Source organism: Fringilla coelebs (assembly GCF_963513975.1).
Source record: "Fringilla coelebs genome assembly, chromosome: 1".
Classification (NCBI taxonomy): domain Eukaryota; kingdom Metazoa; phylum Chordata; class Aves; order Passeriformes; family Fringillidae; genus Fringilla; species Fringilla coelebs.
Window position 1 is genome coordinate 94,456,667 of NC_140028.1, and position 24,582 is coordinate 94,481,248.

The 24,582-nt window shown below is 44.4% G+C and overlaps 1 protein-coding gene across 2 annotated transcripts in view; it reads left to right on the forward strand.

The window, feature by feature from the left end:
• Positions 1–12,640: 12,640 nt before the first annotated feature.
• SALL3 (spalt like transcription factor 3) overlaps positions 12,641–24,582 on the forward strand; it is a gene marked incomplete at its 3' end in the record, with an annotated part of 20,651 nt that continues 8,709 nt past the window's right edge. For both annotated transcript variants that reach the window (XM_084208482.1, XM_084208483.1), the window contains exon 1: positions 12,641–13,823. In XM_084208482.1, the coding sequence (XP_084064608.1) occupies positions 13,745–13,823 (79 nt within the window). In that variant the 5' untranslated portion in view covers positions 12,641–13,744. The remainder of the gene's footprint in view (positions 13,824–24,582) is intronic.

Genomic DNA, 24,582 nt, shown 5'->3' on the forward strand with positions numbered 1-24,582 from the left:
GTGGTTGGATGCAATTAGGTAAGGAAATGACTGTAGGGGGTGAAGTACATAATCATACTTAATTGTGATTCAACAGATGTTCAAAATTACTGTAACTTACACCAATCTGATGTAACAACCAAATTTGATTCTATATTATATCAGGATGCAGTTCCCATTGAAATCAGCAGGTCCACATAATTTGGGCTATCAGACTACTGACTTCTGTAAGCAGGAATGTATTTGGCCCTGTGCAAATGCAGATTACAAGGGCATTGGTATGCCTTTCCTTATCATGGTCATTGCTTTCTCTACAACCTGCTGTTAACCAGTGTTTAAGATGCTGCTGTTCTGCACACATCTGAAATGCCTCGACTTCCCAACCTTCAACGCCTTTCCAAGGACTACATTTTGCTTTCAGCAACTGAATTCAAGACAGCTTTCCCAACAGCCTGAGTAGCCAACCCAAGAGCAGTTTCCTGGCTGGACAAACACCCCAGCACTGAAGGTCCTGTTTGTTTACGTAGGAGCCCCTCAGAGCTTGTCTTTATCCAATAACACTGAAGTTGAGCTCCTGTCTTCACGTGGCCTGGACTGAAATTTCACTCAGCAAAGTTGTATCAACAAAGTAAAAACATTTTTCTCATCTTTTTTTTTTTTTGTTACCTTTATTCACCTGGAGGTATGATCCATGGTTCCTGGGTTCAGGAGAAGAATGTATCTCTCTCTGAAATTACAGAAAGAACCAACAATATGAGTGGTTTTATCTTATATTCTTGATGCAGTAAGTCCTGCCACAAAGACAGTGTGAACCTGGACTGTAATCACATCCAAACACAGACTACTCAATCTGTGTGTAAAGGCTTTACACATGGATTTGAAGATATTTTTGAAAGACACTAGGGAGTATGGCACAAGCTGTCAAACAGTGACAGCAGAATGAGTGATGACGCTAAGGATGGGCAAACTCCACCCATCAGTGATCTGCCATGGCAGAAGTCCCTTTGAGTAGTTACTTAGCCACATGACACCAAGCTTTCCAGCAAACCATCTTTCCTGCTCTGGTCCTTTCAGGTAGGAAAAGCCAGTGGAGGAGACACACTGTGCATGTCCATTGATGTCACACTCCCTGGAAGCCAGAAAAAGCTGCAGGAGTCTTTGACACTAGGAGCAACACCTGCAGGGTGCCTCAGTGAGGCCACCTGTCCCTGAAACCATCTTCATTACCTCTGCAAAGGAGCTTAGAACAGTTTTCTCTCACTACCTATTAACACTTCTATGTGTTTCTTGTAGGAAAATCCAATTCATTTCCTGGCCAGTGCAGGGCTATCTCTGGTAGGTATTTACACAGCAACAGTCACAAACCACTTGTGCATAGGTATTTATAGAGCACCAATCATGGGCAGTTGTACTTAATGACTGATATTAGCATCATGTGTCAAATACAAAAATCTTTCTCTGAAAACAGCAGGATCCAAACAACTCAGCTAATGAAACAGGCAATAAAGAACACGTATGTGGTACCACCTTGCCTATCCTATTTTTTGACCACTAAAATAAATTATATGGATTTCGAGTACATGAAAATAACACAACAAGACTACCTGACTTGCCTGCAGGTCAATGTCTTGCAGCAAGGCATAAAAGAGGGGGTTTTTCTTCCTCAAAAGCAAACCCTTGGCATAAATCAGCTCTTTGGTGACAAACTAAGAGGACAAGCTCTTCCTTTCCTGACAGGACTGCCTGGCTTCACAGTATGGCACTGTCCATCCCCACGTAATGTCCACCTTTGGAGCATGAATTAATGTCCAGTACCTGTGACACAAGAGAGTGTCAGCCCCGTTCCACAATCGGGGAGGTGGTGAAGCTCAGCAACCAGACTTGTGTTGCATTTAAGTGATAATCCTTGTGTTGCAGACAAGGATTTGACACACAGAAGGACAGACCTTCAGGACAGCATTGTCATCACAACAGTCCCTCCTCCTACCTCTGTGCACCTTCCCTCTCCCTTTAGGAGCTCCTCCTCAACTAAATAAAATGAAGGTTATTTCAAATACTGCAAGTTGCACTGGGTTATTCAGAGCTGATATTGCTCTCTCATGGAAGCAGAGACAGAGGAGCAGGTAAGAGGAAGCACTAGAAATGTACAGATGTAATGCACCCTTGCCAGAGAACAAAAAGACATACAAATTGTTGTGCTGGCACAGGAAAGTTGTCTGGCTTACTTGTATCAGTCTGTGGCGTTGACCTGTACCAGGTTCTTTAGAGGAATATTAGAAACTAGACTGATGTTGACTCTAAAATTCCCTGCCCATCATGGAAAATTTTTCTGACCATGAGATGTGAGTGGTTGGTCTCAATCTTCTGGTTCACCTGCCCTCTGTTTTGGGTATGTCTCTGTTCCTCTCTAGTTTAAATGTAAACCTAATATATGAAGTATTTGTAAAATTAAGAGAAACTTACCTAATGGATTGAATTCATTGTTCTCATTAATTTAATACAGTGTAATCTGAGTCAAATTCTACATTTGGAAAATGTGTTTGTAGCATATGATATAGATGCATTTTTATGCTTTGAGAACATACAAAAAAATAAATATATACGAGAAATCTCCCACTATGAAGAAAGGTGCATCTTTCAACCAGAAATATTTCTTGCACCTGACAGGGAAAACACAGCACAACTACTGTCATGGATAGATACTGCAATCAGCTCCACAGATTGTTGAGAAAATAATTTTGAAAAGAGGAATGCATGGTTGGATGTTACTTAAAAATCAAGCTCTGTGTTCAGGAGGAGAATAGAGGTTTTCAGATCTACATGGCCATACCTGTACAGTTCTGTATGTGACCATGCAATGTACATACCTGGCTCAATGACCTTAAACGTCTTTTCAAAACTAAATGATTCTATGTTTCCATACACACAAATAGGTGCACATGCACACACACAAAAGCTGATGCATTCATTCAGGAAACAGATTTCAAACAGGGAAGCAAAACCCTTCCTTCATTCTCACAGAGGGAGGTAAGGACAGATTCTGCGGTAACATTCCTGGTAGCAGGCAGAGGCAGGCAGGGTGATTGGCTGATCAATTGATTTTGATCCCAGCATGGATAGAGATTTTGTTATAATGGTATGAAATCATGAGTTGGGAGCATTATTGCACTCCTTAGGTAAATCTTTTCAACCCAAAGGTGATGCTTTATAAATTTTATCTGAGTCACTCCCTCTATAACCATCCCACCGTTTTATACTTTCAGTGGCAAAAAAAACCACAAACCAAAACAAAACCAGCAAGTTAATACTACTGCCATTTTGTTTTACCTTAAATGAAAGGGCTATCAGGTGACATGAGCAAAGGAGTCAAATGTACATACTTGAAAATGTATAATATTTTATGATCACATTATGAGCACTTTAAATTAAAATCTATATGTAACAGATATACAATTATGTGACACTATTGGCTGCTGGTGTTCTTAGAAAGCAAAGCAGGGAAGAATTATATCTTTTTCTTCCATTTTTTAATGGTACATCCAAAGAGAGCAACACTGTAATAGCAGAAATTAGGCTTTGTGCCTTCTTTATGCCTAGAAACTTCTCAAACAAACTTTTGTTTCATTCTACTTTGAAAGAAGAGCAGTTTTAAAGAGAATCCACAGGTCTGATATATCAAAATCCTCAAAATCTTGTCCTATTACTAAGAGTCTCGAGCTTTTTTTACTAATTCTTCCCTGCATAAGTCTTCATGTAAAATAGAGGTTGTAATTTTTCATTTGCTAATTTCTGTGAACTCATTTCAAAAACACTTCTTTTATCCACAGTCACACACTGGCCTCTTCTCCCTCTGTCCACGTAATCTCCCTTCCCATCATCTCTGTTTCACCTTTTTGCCCTTACCACCATTCTCTTACTACACAAGTGGCGCAGTCTCCAATCTGTTTTATCAAACTCCCCTTTTTCTTCCTTTCCTCCTTAATAGTGCTTCTTTACCAAGTATTCATTACAGGCTGCACTTTTTTCCTCCTCCTGACTTCTACGCATCTCTGAATTACTCTAACCCAGGCTGCACTCGATGAACTAACACATATGGTCTGAAAAGAAACCCTATTCCAGCATGCTGCTTACTTAATTTGTGAAAATTCAGAAGTTGTGGAAAAACTAAAACACCAGAAAGTTTTTCAGAGGTCTCTCTGGCCATTAGAGTATCACAAAAAGATTCAAACCCAGCAGAAATGCCAACCCTTTAAAGCCTTTGCACATACTTGGAGCTTTCTCCTGTTTCTGCAGTGTGACATAATGGTTTACATTGAAAAGCCAACACACTTATCTTGAGATTTGATGATCTTCCTCAGAGTGGACTTCAGAATTTAAATGTTTCCATGCTCCCTTATCTACCACTTTATTCTTTCTCACATTCCAGTTATTCATATGGGTGTGCAGTCTGAGCGGACTAGCCAAAATCATTTATGGAAATGTATGCTGCCTAGTTTTCAAAAAGATTGTATTTCAGCTATCCTTATTTCAGATCACAGCACATGGGCTATCATTTAAAACCTGCAAATACTCAGACAAACAGGGACAACTCACCTAGCTTTGGTAGTAAAAGTGGTATCACTAGCACAAACTGCATTAATGTTACATGCGAACATGAAAACACATATAGGATTTTGCAAATTATAAAAGCATTTTCAAAAGCCCTTGCATTTGAAAATATCTGATGTTCTTTCTAAAGGGAAGCTAGAGTGACACAGAGAGAAGCTGTTTCCTAATCAGGTGCTGCCTGTACCCAAGCAGGGTAATCTAATTTACAAGTAGGTGACCTATATAGTTGATTATTTATTCAACTAATCAAATTATATTGTGTCATTTGATGCTAGGATGTACACAGTGCTGACACGATGTTATTTTTTGTCACCAGATAAGGGGAATTGATTCTAATCTATATTACTTTTGTTAGTCATCAACTCTTACACCTAGACCTGCCAAGGGAAGCATGAATGCATTTTGTGAAGTTCAATAGCACACATATCATTAGGTCATAGCAAAGATATGCATTGTTGAACAAAAAAAAAAACAAAAAAAACACCAAACAAACACACCATTGTCCATCACCATTTGATCACCTATTTCTATGTATCAGTAGTGTAAGGCTGAAAGCACCCTTCTGCCCCTCTCCCACCAGTCACTGCCACGATGCATTTGTCCGTTTCAACTTCATTTTTGTCCTTCTGTCATCATCTGGTTTTAGGAAGACACCACCTTGGATTAGATCGCATCCTCTGAGAAACCTTGCCTCTTGCTATCCTCAAAAGCACTGAAATCTTGACAAAATCCTCCATCCACCTTTGTGTACTTGTGGTGCCCATTTTATAATTCACCTCAGGCCAGATGTCATAACCTGGACAAAAGACTGTCTTTTTTACATTTTGATTAACTGATTTCATTCTCCAACAATACCTACAGCAAGGGTGAGTGAACAATTCTGATATACCAGCTAGGGCTGGGGAACTTGTCAGTAGGGCTCTGTGCCTGCATGCCCTAATGAGGAGAGGCCACAGCAGTTCTCCGTGTTTCTCCCATCCCTCCCTGCCCTGCGTTGTTGGTTGGGGTTTTTTCAATGAGCCCGCAGATTTTTTCAGTGAAGTAGAGAGAGGGGTTACTGAGGACTTGGTGGGAAGGAGGAAAGTTTTTTAAATCCGTAATTATGAGCTGCTCGTGCGGCAAACGGAGCCTCCTCTGCGGCGTGTTAGGGAGGACGATGGTTTTAATTGTTGCCGCTGTCGCTCTCATGGGTGGGGGGCTCTGTCCCCGATCCGCGGGCAGGAGGGAGCCGGGAACGGCAGGAGCCTGGCCGCGACTCCCAGTGTTGAAGCCGCCGGCTGTCACGGCTGCCACCTCCGCGACCCTCCCTGGGCCACTGTGGTGGCTGGGAACTCCCGGTGGGAACCTTCCCCCGGGGAAAGCCCCGTGGGGGAGCGGCGGCCCCGCGGCTGCCGGGGCCGGGGCTGCGGGAGCGGGCACGGGAAGACAGGGAGCAGCAATCTGCTGGCTCTGGAGAAGTTGGCGGCGGCGCAGCGGGCCGGCAGGGGTGCCACAGGGGCGGCCGGGCTGTCACCGAGCCGGCAGCTCCGGCGGAGCCTGTGCTGGGGCGGGGGCCGCTCCGCCGCGCCGTGTCTGCGCCGGGCGAGCCGCGGCCGCGCCGCTCCGGCAGCGCTCGGCGGCGGCGGGTCGGGCACGGCCCCAGCTGGCACGGCCCAGCCCGGCCCGCTTCGGCCCTGCCCAGCGCAGCTCCCCGGGCTCGGCCCGGTTACCCCCGGCAGGGCAGGCCCGGCCCCGTTCGTCCCTCAGTGCGGCCCCCTCTTGCTGGGACGTGCCCGGCGCTGCCCCTCCGCCCCGCTCCCCACAAAGGGTGTTGGTGGTGAGGAAAGCGCCTTCTCCCCGAGCTATGCTCCCTCAGGGCGCTGGACGGAGTGAACGCAACTTCAGCTGCCGTGGCCGCTTCCATCGCTGTCCTTCCTGCCTTCCCTCCCCCCGCCTCCCCTTCTCGCCTGAAAAGAGCAAACTTGCGCTGAAATGGCACCTCGGTTCGTGCGCCAGCCTAACCAGCCCATTAAATATGATCAACGTACCGCTTGCATGGATTGAAACCTTTCCCAGTCCTGATTGCTCCAAAGGGGAATCACGTCCTACCTCCCACCTTCCCAATCTTCATTCTCCCAGTGTACACACGCTTGTAATTACTGGTGATTGTGCTAATGCAACCCTGAGCAAAAGCATGCTGGTACTATGGAGAGGGAAGGAGAAGAAAGTACCGCTAATTTAGGGCAATGTACATGTGGATTATGAGGTTTTTTCTTGTCTACACCATCCTATAGATGTTCGTTAAGCATCAACCCAAACATCAGCGGCTCGTTTCCTAGGCTCTTTTTTTTTTTTTTTTTTTCCTCCCGTGGGACACTTTTTTTTTCCCTTTTACCGGACCACAAGGTGATTTGAAAAGAAATGATGGATAGCTTCGTGGAGCAGCAAAAGGAGAGAAAGTGAGAAGACGACTTGTTAGTCCTGACTCTAGCCAAGGAGAATGCTGCCTGATCCCACTTCTGCCGTGATTGCTTCTTACATAACTCTCTGTATTCACCGCAGACCGCTTCGCTCGGGGGCGGAGGGGGGGCACCCCAGTATAATATCACGCCGGGCCTTCTCCGCACTTGAATCCCCTCCTTCAGCAGAGCGGGACTTCGAAGCGTGATCATTAACTTCGGTGATCATCACTTGGTTTCTTTTGAAGGCGGCTGAACGGTCTTTTTCTTAAGCTAAGAGGGTTGTTTTTTGGTTTTTTTTTAATTATTATTTGTTCAGATGACATTCCCTGTTCCGCTCGCCCCCGCCCCGGCGGCGTGCGCGCACACACACACACACACACACACACACACACACTCCCCTTTTCTTTTCATCATCAGCAAATAAAGATTAGGTGGGCAGATTATAGAAAGCGTTTTCAGCCCTGTGCTGATCTTTATTCCAGAGCCTTTGTGATGATATTGATGATGATGATGGTCAAGTGGACAGTTTGATTTTTGTGTTTGGAGCTAGTTATAAAGAATCAATATTATATCAAGGGGTAACTTTCGTGATAAAGGACTTTAACCACTCTGGCTATTCATCATAAGTCTGTAGCAAGCAGATAGGTCAAAAGAAATTATATTGCACTAAAGAGTGTGTCTTCTTATCTCTCCTATACCAGGGGAATAAGGGACAAGCCGATCGATACAGTAGCTGCTGTATACTTCTTGCAATTATCAATAGCTGATTTCGTCTTTTGAGGCCTGCATCTATTAATACAAACTAATAATAATCTTCTGAGCATATCTGTAACCAAGGCAATGAAAGTTTTTATACCTGCCGACACTATTTATATAGCTAGAATTAATAGACAATGCAACGTTGTTTATTTGTGTGCGTGCCTGCAGTATGTATATATATGTGTGTGTGTATGTGTATATATATATTCATCTCACTTGTATTTTTCAGAAGCATGCAGATTTTTGCAAAGGGGCTAAGCCCACTAATTTTACATGCATGCTGCATTCCTACATGCACTTCCTGGAGTATGCACTGACAGGCATGTTGCAGTACAAATACAGGGGCTTAATATATAAAGCACCTATACATCTATATGTGTGAGTGACGTATATGTATGAGCTTTAATGTGTGTCATCTTTATAATGTCCCCCCAACGATGTGTATTACAAATGTTCCACAAAGTATTTTAAATTCTTGGTTAAATTATCAGCTGTTAGGTTAAGGAACGGAAGTGGGTGGTAATTGGAGTTTGCTACTTGTGAACATAAGCTTTTGTGTATATGAATCAACGTTTATCTAGACCCAAGGGTGCATTAAAGACCCAAGTATTAAATAAAAGGAAAAGTAAGTTAAATGTTTAAGGCAAAACGTTTGGCAAAGATGTGGTCTAGACTGGTTCTAAGAATCTCGTGATGGGGCTAGCTGCTTTCCACAAAAAAATTGTAATAGAAAAGAAACATCTTTATAATTGACATTTGACATGCTGTTTGGGTTAGGCTGTGGTAGACCAAGCACAGATTTTCCTCTGATGGAAACATTTATCATCATGATTGCTGCAGAGTGGCAGGTGGTGTTATCAATTACCTCTTCTTACCAATAATAATATTAGTATGGTAATATCTTTGCTCACGTGAGAACGAATTACTGGTCAGTTGTTGAAGCTTTAAACAAAAAAAAAATTCTTGCCGGATTTAACCCCAGGGTCCTCAAACAAAAGTTGTGGTGCGGGAAGGAGGTGGGAAGACGATACTTCAGCCTGCCAGGGAGAGTAGGAGATGACAGAAAATAAAGCACAAATAATTGCATGCCCCTTCGAATAAAGTTGCTGAGCAAAATAATAACTTTAAAAGACGGTAGATGGATTGCACAAAATGTCAGATCCATCTTATCCGCACGTTTGTAACTTTGACGGGTTTAAGAACAACAACGTTGTATAAAGCATAAGTGTAGACAGAACTACTTATATGTTCTTTGTAGAGTCAATCTTGTAGATAAGCTTTCTGATGGTTTTTATGAACTCCGAATAAGGATAAAAATTAAAGCAAACGTATGACTAGGTGTCACATTAATGTAAAAAATAATGTACTGGCTGGTAAATGACATTATTAGGCAGGTAGAATAATAGTGTGCCGCTTCTGACAATGAAAGCAGCATCGCAAAAGAAGAAGACAATTAGGAAATTAGATTTAATTACGGAGGAAAAAAACCACATTTGTTTCCCATCACTAGTAAAGTATTTCGGTGGACCCACAAGTCACGGCGAGGGAGAAGCGAGCGGGCGCTGTTTGAGTCGGAACACGCGTGACTGCCAGCCCCGCAACCGCGCTCCCCGCTCGCCTGCGCGCCCCTTCCTGTGTGGGTGCGCAGAGATTTACGCGGCTAAGAGATCCCATCCCCTCTCCCCCGCTCCCCCCAACTGCAGTGACCGTGTTTTTTCGCAGCCCAACTTCAGAGAACGCATCATTACTTTTTTTTTTTTCGCCCTCGACTCCAGAAGATTAATTAAAAGGTCCGTGGAAAACTTTGCGGTGTAATGAGGAGCGAGAGAAGAGGAAGGGACCGGAGGAGACGCGTATCACTTCATAACTTTCCACTCGCCTCCCGAATCCTCTACACTGACAGGGTTTTCCACTCAGGTCGCGTAGAAGTTTTCCCCCGGCGATGCGCGCCGTCGCCGGCGGTGCGTCCCGGCCGTGCCTGCCGGAGCCGGGGCCCCGCAGCTCTTCTCCGGCGGGGGGCAGCGGCCGCCCCTCTCCGCGCCGCACGGCGCTCGGCTCCGCAAGCCCCGCGCAGCGCGGCCGGCTCGCTCTCCCAGAGAAAAAACGGGAAGGCGAGCGGCATAAGGGAAAAGAAAACCATAAAATGTATCACTTGTAACCCTAGAATATGTTAATGTCAAGAGATACAAATCTGGTAATTATGCCTTTCTTGCCTGTTGTGTTCTCCATTGTTCATTAAACATTAAAGACGGGATTATTTAATTTTCCACTTAAAGATTCTCTCACGTTCCGCAAAATCATATTAATTTTCAATCATTTTAATTTTACAAAGGACAAAGTTTTTGGTTTATAAGGCTGCCAATGAGCTGCCTTCCCCCCCCGCCCCCATCGCGCTTTTAAACGTTCTTCTAGAAATCGTCTGCTGCCGAGGGAACTACCAGGCACCGAGCAATAGAAAACGCCAAAGTTTTGGGGGATGGGTGGTGAGGGGGGGTGGGGAATGTTGACTCACCAACAGCAACAAATCTTTTCAAAAGATGACTGGATGAAAACTGACACATTTCAGGTATTACAGCAATTGTGGGGGGAAATGCCTGGGCGAGGGGAAAGTGCATCCTCACTCTTTCCGTGCAAATATCTCAGCCAAAGAGTACATTAGCTAAGCCTCCTCACGTAAAAAGTCGGGAAAAATGTCCCTCTCTGTTTTTGAAGAGGAAGTCCCATCTCCAGCTCCCTACTCACAGCTGCGGTGCTGCGGATTACTTGAACGCCCGCAGATGCTCGCTTTCACCTGCACTCTGCCTACAGCCTAACGCAGCACACACACACACACGCACAATGTGTTATTCGTGTGAGTCGGGTGCAATAAATCCCTACTTCTGTCGGAAAAAAACCCATGCTCAATTAATGGGCTCGTCCCCTCCCACTTCATATTAGAAAATTGCATCATATTTCAACCATCTCAATTGTCTCCAGGTGTTTTAAACGAAACACTCTTAGTGCGACAAAACTTTCAACAAGGAAGGATGCACGGGAAGAAGATGCACTAGAATTGATAGGCAGTAAACAAGTTTTTTAACTGTGAAGCGGGCAATCATTGCAAGAAGTGTCCTGTGCACATCTCCCCAAACTATAGACAGAAAAGTACAGTCGTCTAATACCGGAAAGCATTGATCTGGCGTTTCAGCGTTCTTTTCCTTAGGAGTCGCGCCCGTTTCTAACGAATACCTGCCCCACAGAAGTCGCGGACGTTGTGCATGTCAGCAAACTATCCGGAGTGGCCTAAACTGTCGCCTCTAACTTTATTTGGTTTGTCTACCAACATAAAAGCGGGGAATAAACCGAAAGCCCAGAGACAGGGTATCAGAGCTCACGAGATAAAGGGAGCTATCAGCAGGGAAAGTTTACACAGAGAAGGCTCCCAAAGAAGCCGGGGTTAGTGTGTTTTAAGGACTAGGGCTGGATTACACGGGCTGGGGTGGGGGTATTAGGAGGAAATCCCTTTCACTGATCCCCGGCCCCATGCGCGGAGCTGCCCCCCTCCCTCCCGCGGCCGGCTAGGTGGGCTGCGCCTCCGCGCCCCTGCAAGGGCCGGCGCAGGGGCCGCTCCGCCGAGACCGGCACGGGGCGGGGGTCGGCGGGGCCGGGTTGTGACAAATACATTAGGAAAAAAAAAAAAAAAAAAAGAGGAAAAAATAAGAAAAGGAAAACAAAACAAAAGAGTGGAGGTGACCGCAAGAGCCGCGGAAGGACGCCCCCCGCCCCGAAAGCGCACATGCACAGCGCGGCGCGGAGCCGCGGGCAGGACAGTGCGTGCACTGCGGGCCCCGCGCGGTGCGGCGCCGCGGCGATCGGCGACGGTGGGGTACATCCTAGCGGCGGCTGGCTGCCATGGGAGCGGGCTGGCCGCGCTCCGCACCCGCCCCGGCCCAGAGGGAGGCGGGCAGGGACGGCCACGGGAAGCGGCAACTTGTGGCGGCGGCCGGGAAGACGGAGCTGCTGCGCGGCCAGGGGCCGCCCGCCTCCCCGGGGGACGGACGGGGCGGGAGGGACGCGAGTGGCGGGACGGGCGGGGGAGGCTCGGCCCGGCTCCCCGGCAACTTGAAATGCGATAAGAGTGGAAAGCGGGGGGTGGGGGGGAGGGAAGTCTCTTCCCACCCCACCCCCTTCACTTTTACAAAAAAAGGGGGGGCCTGGGAGAAAAGCCACTGTTGGGAAAGTGCGTGCGGAGAGGGAGGCTCGGCGGCGGCAGGGAGCGGATCGGGCTGCGGGGCTGGGGGCAGCCCCGGCGGCAGCCCCGGCAGCGCGGCACAGGAGGCGGAGGAGGAGGAGGAGAGTAGGAGGAGCTGCAGTGTGACCCGCTCCGCTCCCAAACTTGAAAGTTTATCTGCCCGAAATCAAGAACGGCCGCGGTGCGCGCAGCGCTCCTTGGCACGGAGCGGAGGCAAGCGACCGGCGGAGCCGCCGCGCAGGGAGCATCTGGCGGCGCCGCTGAGAACGAGGCAAGGCAGGGGAGGGGGGATCACCCGGCGACAACAACAACAGCCACCCCCACCCCCCAAATCTGGGAGACGATCCATACTATTTGCTGGAGACCAAGGACTTGCTCATCGGCGCACACGCGAGCCCGCTGTCATTAGCTAACAGGACACACGGCTGAGCCGGGGGGGTGGGTGGGCGGAAGGGTGAGGAGTGTCACAAAAAGTCATTACAACCTGAGAGAGAGAGGGAGAAAGAAAAAAACTTCCTACCAATGGACAACAGGAAGTGACCACCACCACCAACGGGGAGTCTCTGCTTGGAGAAAGAAGCTGCAAGACAAAGAAGAAGGAAGGAGAGGTGAAAGACAAAACTGCCCAAGGTCTTCTGCTTGTGCGTGCGTGCGCCTTCGAGAGCGGAGAGAACAAAAGTCAGCCGGGAAGGGGAGACAGAAAGAGCGACGGGAAAGGAGACAGGATGGAGGAAGAGCTAAAGAGAAGCATGTGAAGATCAAGGCGAAAGAGCAGTACAACGCCGAAAAAGAAAGCACACCGAAAAGAAAAGGAAAAGGCATACACAAAAGTTTCTTTTCCTCCTGGGAAGAAATTACTTACACACAGTAATCAGATGCCTTGCAGCTCAACTTCTGGGGAAAGCGAGACCGAGAGAGCAGGGGACGCAGAGTGATGTGAAGAAAGAAAAAAAAAAAAAAAAAAAAAAGCAGAGAGCAGAAAGCAGAGCAAAAGAAACTGAGGGGGGAAGAAAGCACGACAGACAGAAAAGCGAAGATCGTGACCTTTCCCAACAAGTGAACCTTGCACATATGTTGTGTAAAGTGTGTGCAAAACAGATTCCCTCCTGCGTGGTGCGTGTGTGCTTCGCCGCTGCCGCCGCTGCTGCCGCTGCCGCCGCCACCGACGCGGTCGGTGCCTCTCGCAGGCGGCGCTGCCGGTGCCGGGGAGACGCATCATTTGGCGGAGCGAAGCGGCTAATTGCGGAGCCCCGTCCTTCATTTACATATGCAGCCTGAGTCCGCTGGAGCCGCGCCAATCCGCGCTCGCCCCCAGCACCATTAATCGCCATGCATTATTCACAATCATAATTACTGAGCCCCATGCGCGCTGCGCGCAGCCGCCCCAGCCCGCCGCCCCGCGCACACCCCGCCGCCCCGCGCACACCCCGCCCGGCTCATCCCTCGCTCGCTCACCCGCTCACCAGCGCACTCACTCACTCACTCCCAGTTTGGCTGGCTGGTTAGCCTTGCCTTTTTTTTTTTTTTTTTTTTTCTCCCCGGGGTGTTGGTTGCCTTTTCTGTTGTTTGTTTGGTTTGTTTTTGCAACTCGACTTTTATTTGTGAACAGTTATTTGCAGTCCCCTAAACCCCCTTCCTTCGTTCCCAATTCCTTTCTCCCTCCTTGCCACCTCCACGTCGCTGATGCCTCTGCAAAAAGCAGAGTCAAGACGGCTCAGTTAGCAGCATGTCTCGTCGAAAGCAAGCGAAACCCCAGCATCTCAAATCGGACGAAGAGCTACAAGCAGAGGTAGTTTCTGAGCACGGTAAGGGCTCCCGTCGCCTCTTTCTCCTTCTCTCTCTCTCTTTTTGTGAGTGTGTTTCGGATGGAGATAGGTGAATTTATGGTGATAGTGAACATGGGAGCGCAATTACTCTGCGGCGGGAGAATGGGAATTAGAGCAGCCGGGGGAAGAGGCAGCGGAACTGAGAAGTTCGCAGTTTAGCCAAGTTTCTGCAGCCCACCCCCTGCCTAAGCAGCCCTCCCAGCAGCAACCTCCCGGCCTTCCCAGCGCTTTGATCGCGGCTGGGCTCGGCGGCGGGGCTCGGCCCTCCCTCCCCACTCACCCGGGCTGAAGCAGCTGCAGGAACCGGCGCCCCGGAGCAGCGCCTGCCTCCTCCTCCTCCTCCTCTCCGCTGCGCTCCTTCTCTCTGTGTTATTGGGTATCCCCTTTTCCCCCCTCCTGCTCCCTCCCGGAGGAGGCTCGGAGCGGACAGAAGCCATGTTCCGCTGGCCCCACCGGCGGCAGGAAAGTTGGGGCGGCCGGGGCCGGGGTGCCCTGCCCGGGGCCGAGGGAGGTCCCGCGGGCTGCCGGGCCCCGGGGCAGCCCCACGGCGGCCGCTGCCCGGGGATGCCCCCGTGGCCCCGGGTCGGCCGCCCAGGCTGCGAGGGCTGCCCCGGGCGCTCCCCCCGCTCGCCCCGGGGGACCGGGGTGACCACGGTAGGAGCGGGCAGGGCCGCTCGGGTGCGCGGGGCCAGAGGAGTTGGTTTCATTATTTTCGAGAGGATTCAACAGCAGCTTTTAGCCTTCCCCCCTGCGCTGCCTTCCCCCCTTCGCCTCCTGGCTCTGCTGCGACTGTAATTATTATCAGTGGTAGGTGACACGGAGTGCCACCACCGCCACCAGCCCCTGTCGCGCCGGCTGTAAGCAGTGGGAAAGGGTTATTTTCTCGCCCATCCGCCATTCCTCGCTTCCTCCCCACACGCAGGCACACGCACACTTGCTTTTATGCATGTGGGCTGCCAGGCTGCTAGTGAACAAGTGTCCAAAGCTGGAGAGATTTGGATTGTAATCCTGCTTTATTTTCACTTTGCTGTAATTTTCATTTCGGGAATAGGGCTGCGGGGTTTTCTTCTTCCTTTTTCTTTCTTTTTTTTTTTTTTTTAATTAGTTTTAATTTCCTTAGTAGTCCCTGGCACTGCAGCGTGCAAAGGCACACCACAGCTCGTGCTCTCTTCTCCTGGACTAAGTTGAGAGCTTCCACTTGAAAGTTTTTCTTTTCCTCTTTACATAGAGCCTACTGATTTCTTAGTTTCTTGCATAACCAAGTGGGATCCCAAATGTTTTCTGCTTTCTGTGTAGGCCCCTTGCTCCACTATATTATCTTCTCTCTCTCTCCCTCTTAGAAAAGGAAAACAAAAAAGTCCTTCTCCTGCTTTAAAACTATAATTACTCTTAGGTTGCATCTGTGGGGAGAGAAAGGCAGCGAAGTTGAAGCTTGAGGAGGATTTTGACTATTGTATCTGAACTTTACAGCCCTGAAGCTTAAGGCAGCGTGAATCCACTTCATAAGGTTAAAACATCTGTCAGACTGGGAAATTGTTAAGCCTCCCACTCCTTCCCAGGGTGTTTGGGGAGGCAGGGAGCAAGTCCCACATCGTCCAAAGCTGTTAAGGGGGTTCCTGCCACTGCTCCAGGAAAACCTACTTGGGTTGACAATAACAGGCACACAGAGAAATGCTTCCTTCTGTCACAGTGGAGGAGCAAAGCTGTACGTTTTCAATTTTTTTTTTCCCTAGGAAACTGTGGTCGTGTAAAATAAATTAATATAGACAAGCAGATAAGAATTAGTATTTTATTATGAAAGCGAGATTTGTTGAGCCCATCTCTGTTGGTTTGGGCTCTGGGTCCAAGAATTTATCATTAGCATTATAAACTTTTACATGCTCTGAATCCATTTCAATACAGGAAAATAAAACCCCACTACTTCATTATGACACTCCTGGTGAGTTAATAAATTGAAAAAAATTGTTAAACTAGGTTTTTGTTTTGTTTTGTGAATCTTATCTATGTAGCCATGTCACCCGAGATTAGAACAAGAGATATGCTAAAAAGAAACGCTTGCATATGGTGGGTAGATTAAGGACAAAGAATCTTTTTGTCATGGAAATGGTTTTTTTTTCCCCTTTTTGGGGGGGTTTTGTTTTGTTTACTTCATCACATAGAATTTCTCACACTTGGTTTGTTTTGTATTGCCCTCAATGACTACATGATCAAATGAATGGATTTATTTCTGCCGAATGAGAAAGACAGTCTTTCCATCAAAAGGACTACATTGCATCCCAGTGAGGAATTTTAAAGCGTTATTATTGTGGTCCCTGAATAGCACAAAATCGGCTTTCACAGCAGCCCTAAAATGCAACAATGTAAAAATACTTTTCAGCCTTAGAAGGCTGTTATCAAAATGCACTATGTTTCCTTCTATTAAAACATATTTTAATTAATAGAGTGAAACCCTTGACGGCTAACAATTAACAAGCTAAAGTTGGGTTTGCACTTTCATTTGAGAAATGTGAACAAGGTGGAGACAAGCTACAGGAGCAGAGGGCTATCTAGTGCACATTAGTGTAATGTAAATCATTTACACAATATATTAGGAAGCCTAACGATTGCCATACTTGAAAGCAATTTTATAGGCCAGAAATAATGAGAGTTCCAAATCTCGTGAATTAAAACACTTCTTGTCAAGTCAGTGTTCTTCGTTTCTGTTCACAGCTGTGATCAAGATATTGCTACAGTTCCTGAGTATATTTTGCAACAGGCCAAAAATAGTTTACACAGCGCAAGAATATTTGTCATTTTAAGAAAGCAAACTGTTTAAGCAGTATTATTTCATATGTGTTGCCTTTTTGCTCATTTTGGTCCTTGTCTCCAAAGGAGTTAATGCAAGACTAAGCAAATGAAGCTTAGTATTAATTTAAAGAAATCATGTTTAATATCACCTCAAGATAGATTTTATAAAATGAAGCATTTAAAAATTAATGTCCCATAAATGTAATCCTCACAGTGAAGGGACATTCACAGCAACAGAGAGAAACATGGAAGTTTGGGGTGCAGGATGGAAGACAAACATTAGGCCGGGTTTTAAGTTAACTGGTCACAGCAGAACTTTCATGCTAATGTTACCACAAAAGTTTTAGAATCTAAACAAATAATTTTATAGCCAGCTTGGGCTACAGCATAACAAAACTGCATTCAAACAGGACATTATCATGGTGGTGAGAAACTGTTGGAAATCTGAAGACAATTAGTATGTCATCAACTACAGATATACACTCGAAATCGTTTGAAATTGTTAATCAAAAGTGAAATGCTAAAAATATATTTTTAAATAATTTTGAAAAGAAATATTAACAAGAAGCTGATGGAGATATATTTCTTGAATAATTGCAGTGTAGAAGAGTGAACAAAAATATGTATTAAAACCCCACAATTTGAGGTTGCTAAATGAGAAGATCTGCTGGAAATAATTTAAAAACAGCAGCAGCAGGACTCAGACGACTGCCTGTAGAATACAATAATCTCAGTTTCTCAGTAAATGTAACGCATTGTAATAGCTGGAATTACATTTCTAATACACTTGCCTAATTCAACAGATTACAAATGAATCAGAATTTTAGATACAATAAACATTCTTCAACTCCATTTAATTTTAAAATTAAGCCATAAACATAGCATTTGTAGTTTTAAGGCAGGGATAATAGAAAGTATTTTGTTTGTTTGTAGGGGTTTTGTTTGTTTGTTTGTTTTATTTTGGGATTTTTGTTGTTGTTGTTGTTCTTGTTGTTGTTGTCTTTTTGTGCTGAAAAGTGATTCCTAGAGTGTGCAAGAGAGGTTCTGGTAAGAGTGATGACAAATGGTGCTTTGGACTTCTTCATGTGAAGTTTCTGGCAAAAATGATTGTTTAGCCTCAGGTGGAAGGGATACCTTGTAGTGAACTGTGTAAAAAGAGTTTTCTAATGTGCCTTTTCCAGTCATTTTTTAAAATATTCGACCTCTTCTTTCTCCCACTCTTCAATACATACAGTGTAGTCTAAACTAATTGATCTGTTTCATCTTGGTAAAGTGGGAATGGGCTGTGCACTTTTGGGCAGTTTGGTGACTGCACTTAGTATTCTTCTGGAGTATGTGCACAGACACACAGGCTCAGCTACAGCAGAGACACAGCTCAGTATGTAGCAGCCAGCCTCATGCAAGGGTGGTCACTCCACCTGCATATAGGGAGGTTTAAAACAAATTTTGGGGGGACATTCCTCCGTATGAAATGGAGGTATTCTCTATTGCTTAGACACTGTTGCATTTCAAACTTGAGAAGTCACAAGCAGCCGTCAGCAAACATAAAACTTATGTGATTTTTGCACATGTTTGTTCTGAGGCAAGTGTAAGAGAAGGCTTTTTGTTTTGAAAAATAAAGGCCAAATTAGTATGGCTATAAATTGTCCCTTTGATTAGAAATGGTAATTGAAACTTTTATATAAATACTTTTGCCGTTACAGTAGAGACTTCACGTTCAAAGTATGTAACATCTGTGTTTGTGTAATTTAAAAAATACTCTGTACTGAATTGTGTTGGCCATAGAAAAATATTTGTAATAATAAGGAAACTACTGCAATTGGCCAATTTGCTGATGCATGTGTACAATGGAAGTAGGCAAAATTGGGTCAGATTTTATCTAGTGATGCTGGTCCTGAAGTCTTACCATCTCCTGAGGCAGACATTAAGACACTTTTTTCAGAGTGAGAGGGAGGAAATTTTGAAAGGTGTTTGTTTAAATTCTGTGTAATTAAGCTATTAATATGCATACATTTATCTGTTGAAAATTACTTTTCCTTGCCTAAGACAGAGGAAAAGCTACAATTCAAAAAACATGTAACATTAGAAAAATTGTAAAAATAAACTAATTAATAAAGAGTATTAGTGCCATGTGAAAAATAGTCTGAGTCCTGGGAAGATTTTCCTGATATCGCTCCTTCATTTGATTTGTTGTCTGCCAAACATAGACAAGCATATCTGTTGACTATCCAGCAGCCAGGGCATGAGTCAATCACTTTTGCTGATAATAAACCAGGTCAGGCATGACATTAAAATATTTAAGTACTGACACAGTTTCCGCAATAAAGCATATAAAAATAATTTATTTTATTATATTGTATTTGTAAAATGAGAGTAATTTTTTTTCCAGAGGAAGCACTAGGAAATCTAGTTCTAGCAGTACATTCATATTGAATTTTATATATCAATGTCAATCCTGTTTCCTTTGCACTCTTAAAATTTCCCACTAAATGTAGTGAAGGTTCTCCATTAATTTAAAAAAAGGGAATTTAGGCCAAAATGTACTTTTAGGAGCTGGTTCAGTTATAGTGCTGTTAGACCTAGAGAACGTTTCTTCTTGTCAAGGAAATACCTTCAAAACCAGAAAGACAGATGTCTGTAAGGGTGATAGAAAACCATAATGCAACACTTTTGAAAAATCTGTTTATTTTGAGCTAAAACATGAAGAGATAGAGCATTAAAGAGATTAAAGAGAGGGGGCTTTATTATTTCCTTGCTATACTTAGGGTGCAAAAAGCGAGCCCGTTTGAACAATATTTATTATTTCAGCGTAAGCTAAATCTTTACAAAAAGCCCTTCTGAAACGCTTATTGCCGCTTTCCAACACCGCCGCGTGTGGCGCGTTCCTCCCCGCGCACCCCCAGTTCCACCTCTCTCGCCCCCCCAAGAATCCGAAAGCTCTCCCAGGCTGCAAAAGGAGCACCGAAGATATTTCCAAACTTGGGAGCCCGGGAGGGAGGCGCAGCCGGGGCTGGGGCCGGGCGCAGGTGGGCGCTGCGCCGCTGGCTCGCACCGCGGGCGGCCGCGGGAGCTCCGCCGGGGAATGCCGGCCGGAAGGTGGGAGCGCGGAGCGCCAGAAAGCTTCCCTAGGTCTCCTCTCCCTGAGGGTGGGTAGTTAGAAGTGCTTTGACAAGGCTTGCTGATTTAACCTTTGCCTGCTTTGCCCTGCCAGGGGTGGCCACTAGATGTCAAGCTCATAATACAATTAGTAGATCTGTGCAGTTGACCTTGGCAGCGCGGCTTACCACTGTTCTGTTAAGTGTTAACACTGAATTTGAGTGTTAACTAGAGATCCCTCGGAGTTTGCTACATGCTGTACAGCTTATCAAATGCCCATCTAGTTCAGCACAAGTGTTTACAGTCCTTAAAGTAGGAAAAAGGTTTTCTTTTGTGAAGCCCAGCATCTTGAGCTGCTTAATTAACCCTGCAGGTGCTGCCGTATTTTTGTTCCAGATAATCAAAACCGACTCGTCATTCAGTGTTTCAGAAAACCCCTTCTCCTGGTGCCATTCGATAGCTTTCATTTATGAATTTTTTTATGCACTAATGACCCCAAAGCTGGAAATGATGAAAGCTAAAGGATTTGTGTAGATCGTTATGGCTTTGCTATCCTGGACGATACTGCAGTGTATGGACTGGTGAAAGACCAAAATGACTGAGCTGCGCAACTGGCACTGAACGGCACCAGTTTGCTCTTACAAGTACTCCTGGTTGTCAGTAATTTTACTCAAAGGAGTCCAGAACTTTTCAGTTTTGAGATACTTAGGAGATGCAGGATTTGGTCCTCACGTCAGCTCCTTGTCTTGCAAGCCTCCAAAACCAAATTTGTCCTCCTTTCTGTGCTAGTTCAAAAAGTGATTGGCTTCATTAATTCATGCAGGGTGTTAAGAGTCGTGTAGTTTAAGATGTAGTTAATTACGCACTTTCCAAGGAAGGCGATGCAGGATCTCTACGAATCAGATGCAGAATCCTCCTCTTTCTTCCAGTTTATTTGTTTTGCTTTCTCATTTTTTTTTTTCATATCAGCTGTGTTAGACGCATTTACCTTGATTTTATATACATTTTTTAGGATTCCAAATAAAACTTGAAGCATTCCAAATAAACCTAATTCCCAAAGACACCCACATTATTTGTGCACGAATTCTGCTCAACCTAAAATTATTGCACCTATGCCATAACAGCCAACCGAGTAGCTGTTTATATGACTTAGAAAAACATAGCACAGGTCTTATTTAATATGATATCTTGCACAGATATTACAAACAATTTGTGAAGCTTGCATCTGTTCCACATCTGCAGAGAAAGGCCCCAGTGTTTGATATAGTGAAGTGCTTCGCTGCACAGATTAGAAACTGCAAATGTTTTAACCAGAGTACAGCTAGTGCCTGTGCCACAGGTGGCTGTTACTCAACAAATTCTGAGATTCAGGCTACTGAATAGATCTAAACGAGTGTGCCAGGTCAGCACGGGGTTTTGCATAGCAAGAGTGCCCTCCTCTGTTCAAAGCCATACTAACAGCTTTTGTGGGCTGAGAAAAAGGACAGAAAATTTTTCTTTTGAGTCTGGAATTTCTTCTACATTGTTAAACACAGTAGGGGTCTCTATTTGTCTCCTCCTGTTTCACAGCTTGGGCTCAGTATGTGATAATTCATCTTTCTTTATGGGATTCAAAGCTATCATAAAGAGTTAAAAAGAATTAATTTGCAAGAAAATAAACGTGTTCTAACAATTTAAGAAAACTTTCTTTAACAGCTCCGTCAATTGTAAGAGATGATAGAGCTAAGGAAAAAGTAGTACTGTTCTTCTCCAGAAGGAATATGTTGCTACAAGGCTACTGTTTCCAAATTAATTTAATTTTAAAAGAAATTTATGGATTTTTTTTTGTTTTGTTTTAGTATATGCTGTTACTTTATTTAATCTGTGCTTGGGGAAAATCAAGTATTCTGATGATAAGAGTAGTAAATAATTTTCCTGTATCAGTGCACTAGGCTCAGAGTTTTGTTTATAATAATGCTTGTTTAAATATACAAGATGGTGTGAGTTGCACTCAGAAATGATTATTGGATTTGCATGTGAGAGCATTTTATACATCTGTCTTTATAGTTAGCAGACATTTTAGCTTCAGCTGATGCTAACATATGCATTTTTTCTGAAACTTCTTCACAGTTTCTACAGTGCTTCTCAGTGTGTTTTTATTTTCCTGAAAGAAATGACTACATTTAGAACATATTAATTAACTCTCCATTATAGAGCTCTGAATGTAGAAAAAAAAATAGTAATTCATACAACACTCTTTCATGCTTTCATTTGTATTATTGTGTATAGTCTAAAAAGAAGCTTCAGAAAATATTTCACTCCCATATTTGTTGGATTCCTATTTGTTTGAATGCTTCAGGAAGGTATCAGCAACTTAAAACATGTGCAAGCCTAACGAAACATTGATTCTCTTACTTGATATTACCCAAGTAAATCACACATAATTTGAGGATTCCATGACACAGAGTAACTGAAAAACAAAATATTGAATAATCAGAGATAATTTTATTGTAACAGTCCTTATTTAATATAACTGAAAAGGCTCTTTTCAGTTAATTTTCTTGTGTAGAACTAGAAGTGATTTAAGATGGGACAAAATTAAAAATTCTGAAGCAAAAATTGAACACAGTGTTTGGTAGGGACTTTTTCCAGACTGGAAGCAGTTAGTCCTAAGAAAGGGGGCATTTAATAAGCAGCATAAATTTTAAGACTTAACCTGACTAGCGTGTGATGATTAATTTCAGTCTGTTTCACAAAAGTAGTTAGCAATATTTTTGAAGCACCCATTCATAATATTTTTCCTTCAAATCCTGTAAGAAGCTCTCCTCTCACACAGAGGAGAAAGATCTATGCCATCAATAAAAATTCAGAACCACTAAAGCCAGGTTTACAAATCCTCTGCGTGTGTAATCAGCAGTTGTTGGATACGCATTTGAAGTGACTTTTTTCCTCAGCTCTGCACATTTCCCAAAGGTGACTAAAGGAACCACAGCACCCTTTGAGCCGTCTCCCTTCTCCTTGGGCACTGAGGAAGCAGGCCAACACCATCCTCCTTGCTCCTGCCCAAAGAGCGTTTGGTGTATACATTTAGGGGCACAGAGCAAAGCCTCCTGACATCAGCTCCTTGTACCTCCCTCACTGAGTCACCAGAGCACCTGAACGGCTTCAGGTATCACTACCCCAAAGTGCCTTTCTCAAAATGCCTTTGTTTGAATTTCTGTGGGCTAATTTTAGGGCCAGAGCTCGGTGGTGCAAAGTGCCAGCGCTGCTGGAGCCACGGCGGCTCGGTGGGCTGGTACCTGCTCAGGAGCTCGCCTTGGCTACCATCTGAGAGATGCTGCCCGAGATCTTTCACCTGTTTTCACAGAGGAAGCTCGATGTGCTGTAATTCATCTTGCATCCCATAGCAGCTTCAGATTAGTGTGTTAGCTGTTAGACTACTAATGAGAAAAAGAAAATAACTGAGAGGTTATTAGTGGCTGAGATCCTGACTGCTTGACAAAACTCCCATTCAACACCTTTTGTGTAAGTAAGAACTGAAAAATTCAACCCATATCTGTAAGATTAAGCAAGTGCTCGCCTAATTCCACCAAAGTCCTTGAAAATTTTTACCGTATCACATCCTCACTGTAATAACAAAAAATTATTGTTTGTCTTCAGGAAAATTTAAAGGAAAGAGATTAAGTTTTTTACCACCCAACAAATTCTATCACTTTGTAATATATCAGAAAGTGAAAACAAGCTATAAGGCATAAATAAATGTGGAAAAATTCTATGTTTTCCTGCAATAGACATATTCTATGATTAAGAAACCAAAGTTAATCTGTAGCTTAATATTTTAGCATTAAACATTTTTAATATTCTGAATTAGTGATTAAATTTTGGTATAGATTTCTGTCATTCATAAAGTGACTGAGTTTTAACAAAGAATCAAAACCAGCCTTTCATGTAGAATGCTTTTAAGCTTTACTCCCTGTTGAATTCCGTGAGAACTTACACTTCAAAAGCAACAACAAATACAGTGCTTCACTGCTTTCATATCAGTACGTACTACTGAAAGGGATGTTAGAAATTGCATTTGTGAAATAGGGAGGCGATGTCCGTTTGTCCAGTACAGGTATATATTGCAAAATATTTATCAGTTGCTATTTTTAGTCTTACTTGTTTTACCCTTGGAAGTGCTTGTTTGCATGGCTATTAAATTCAGCACTGTTTCAGATGTGAGTAAAGGCTACTCCTTTGAGTAGGACTTGTTGGACTGAGACCACAGGCTGTCATTCTGTGAAGCATCTTAGTAGCCTCAGTGCAGGAAAGTACCATCACCCGTGGCAAAGCAGCATTTTACTTTCATGCCATTTGTGTCACCTGCTTGCCTGCCTGTCCAAGGAAGTGAAGCTTTGAGAGAGATTTGTTTGATTTTTTTTTTACAGCCAGAATAATTTATCCAAAATGGAAATTACTGTGACGAGATTAGTACTATGTCTAGTTTGAAGTTGAACTAGAGGGAAGAAAACACCTAGCAGCTCTTTGGCATTATTTGAAATATTTTTCTAAAAGAGTCCTTAACTATTTCAAGGCAGATGGATGCTGAGGTGAATAAATTTGGATCAGTCATTTGAAAAGTATTCTCACTATGTTTAAGGTATGGGAGTTGAAGGAAGGAGAAATGCAAAACAGAGCTGTAGGTCCCCACTTCATGCAGGCAGGAGCCTGGTCCCCCTGAGACAGCACAAAACTAACCATTTCTTTCATTGAGAGCAGAGCTGAGCATTGATTAGCCAAGAAATAACTATACTGCTGCATTCCTCATGTACTTTTTCACAAATTATATTTCAAATGCAATCTGCTGTTTCTTTGAGTTCGAGAACACGTACAC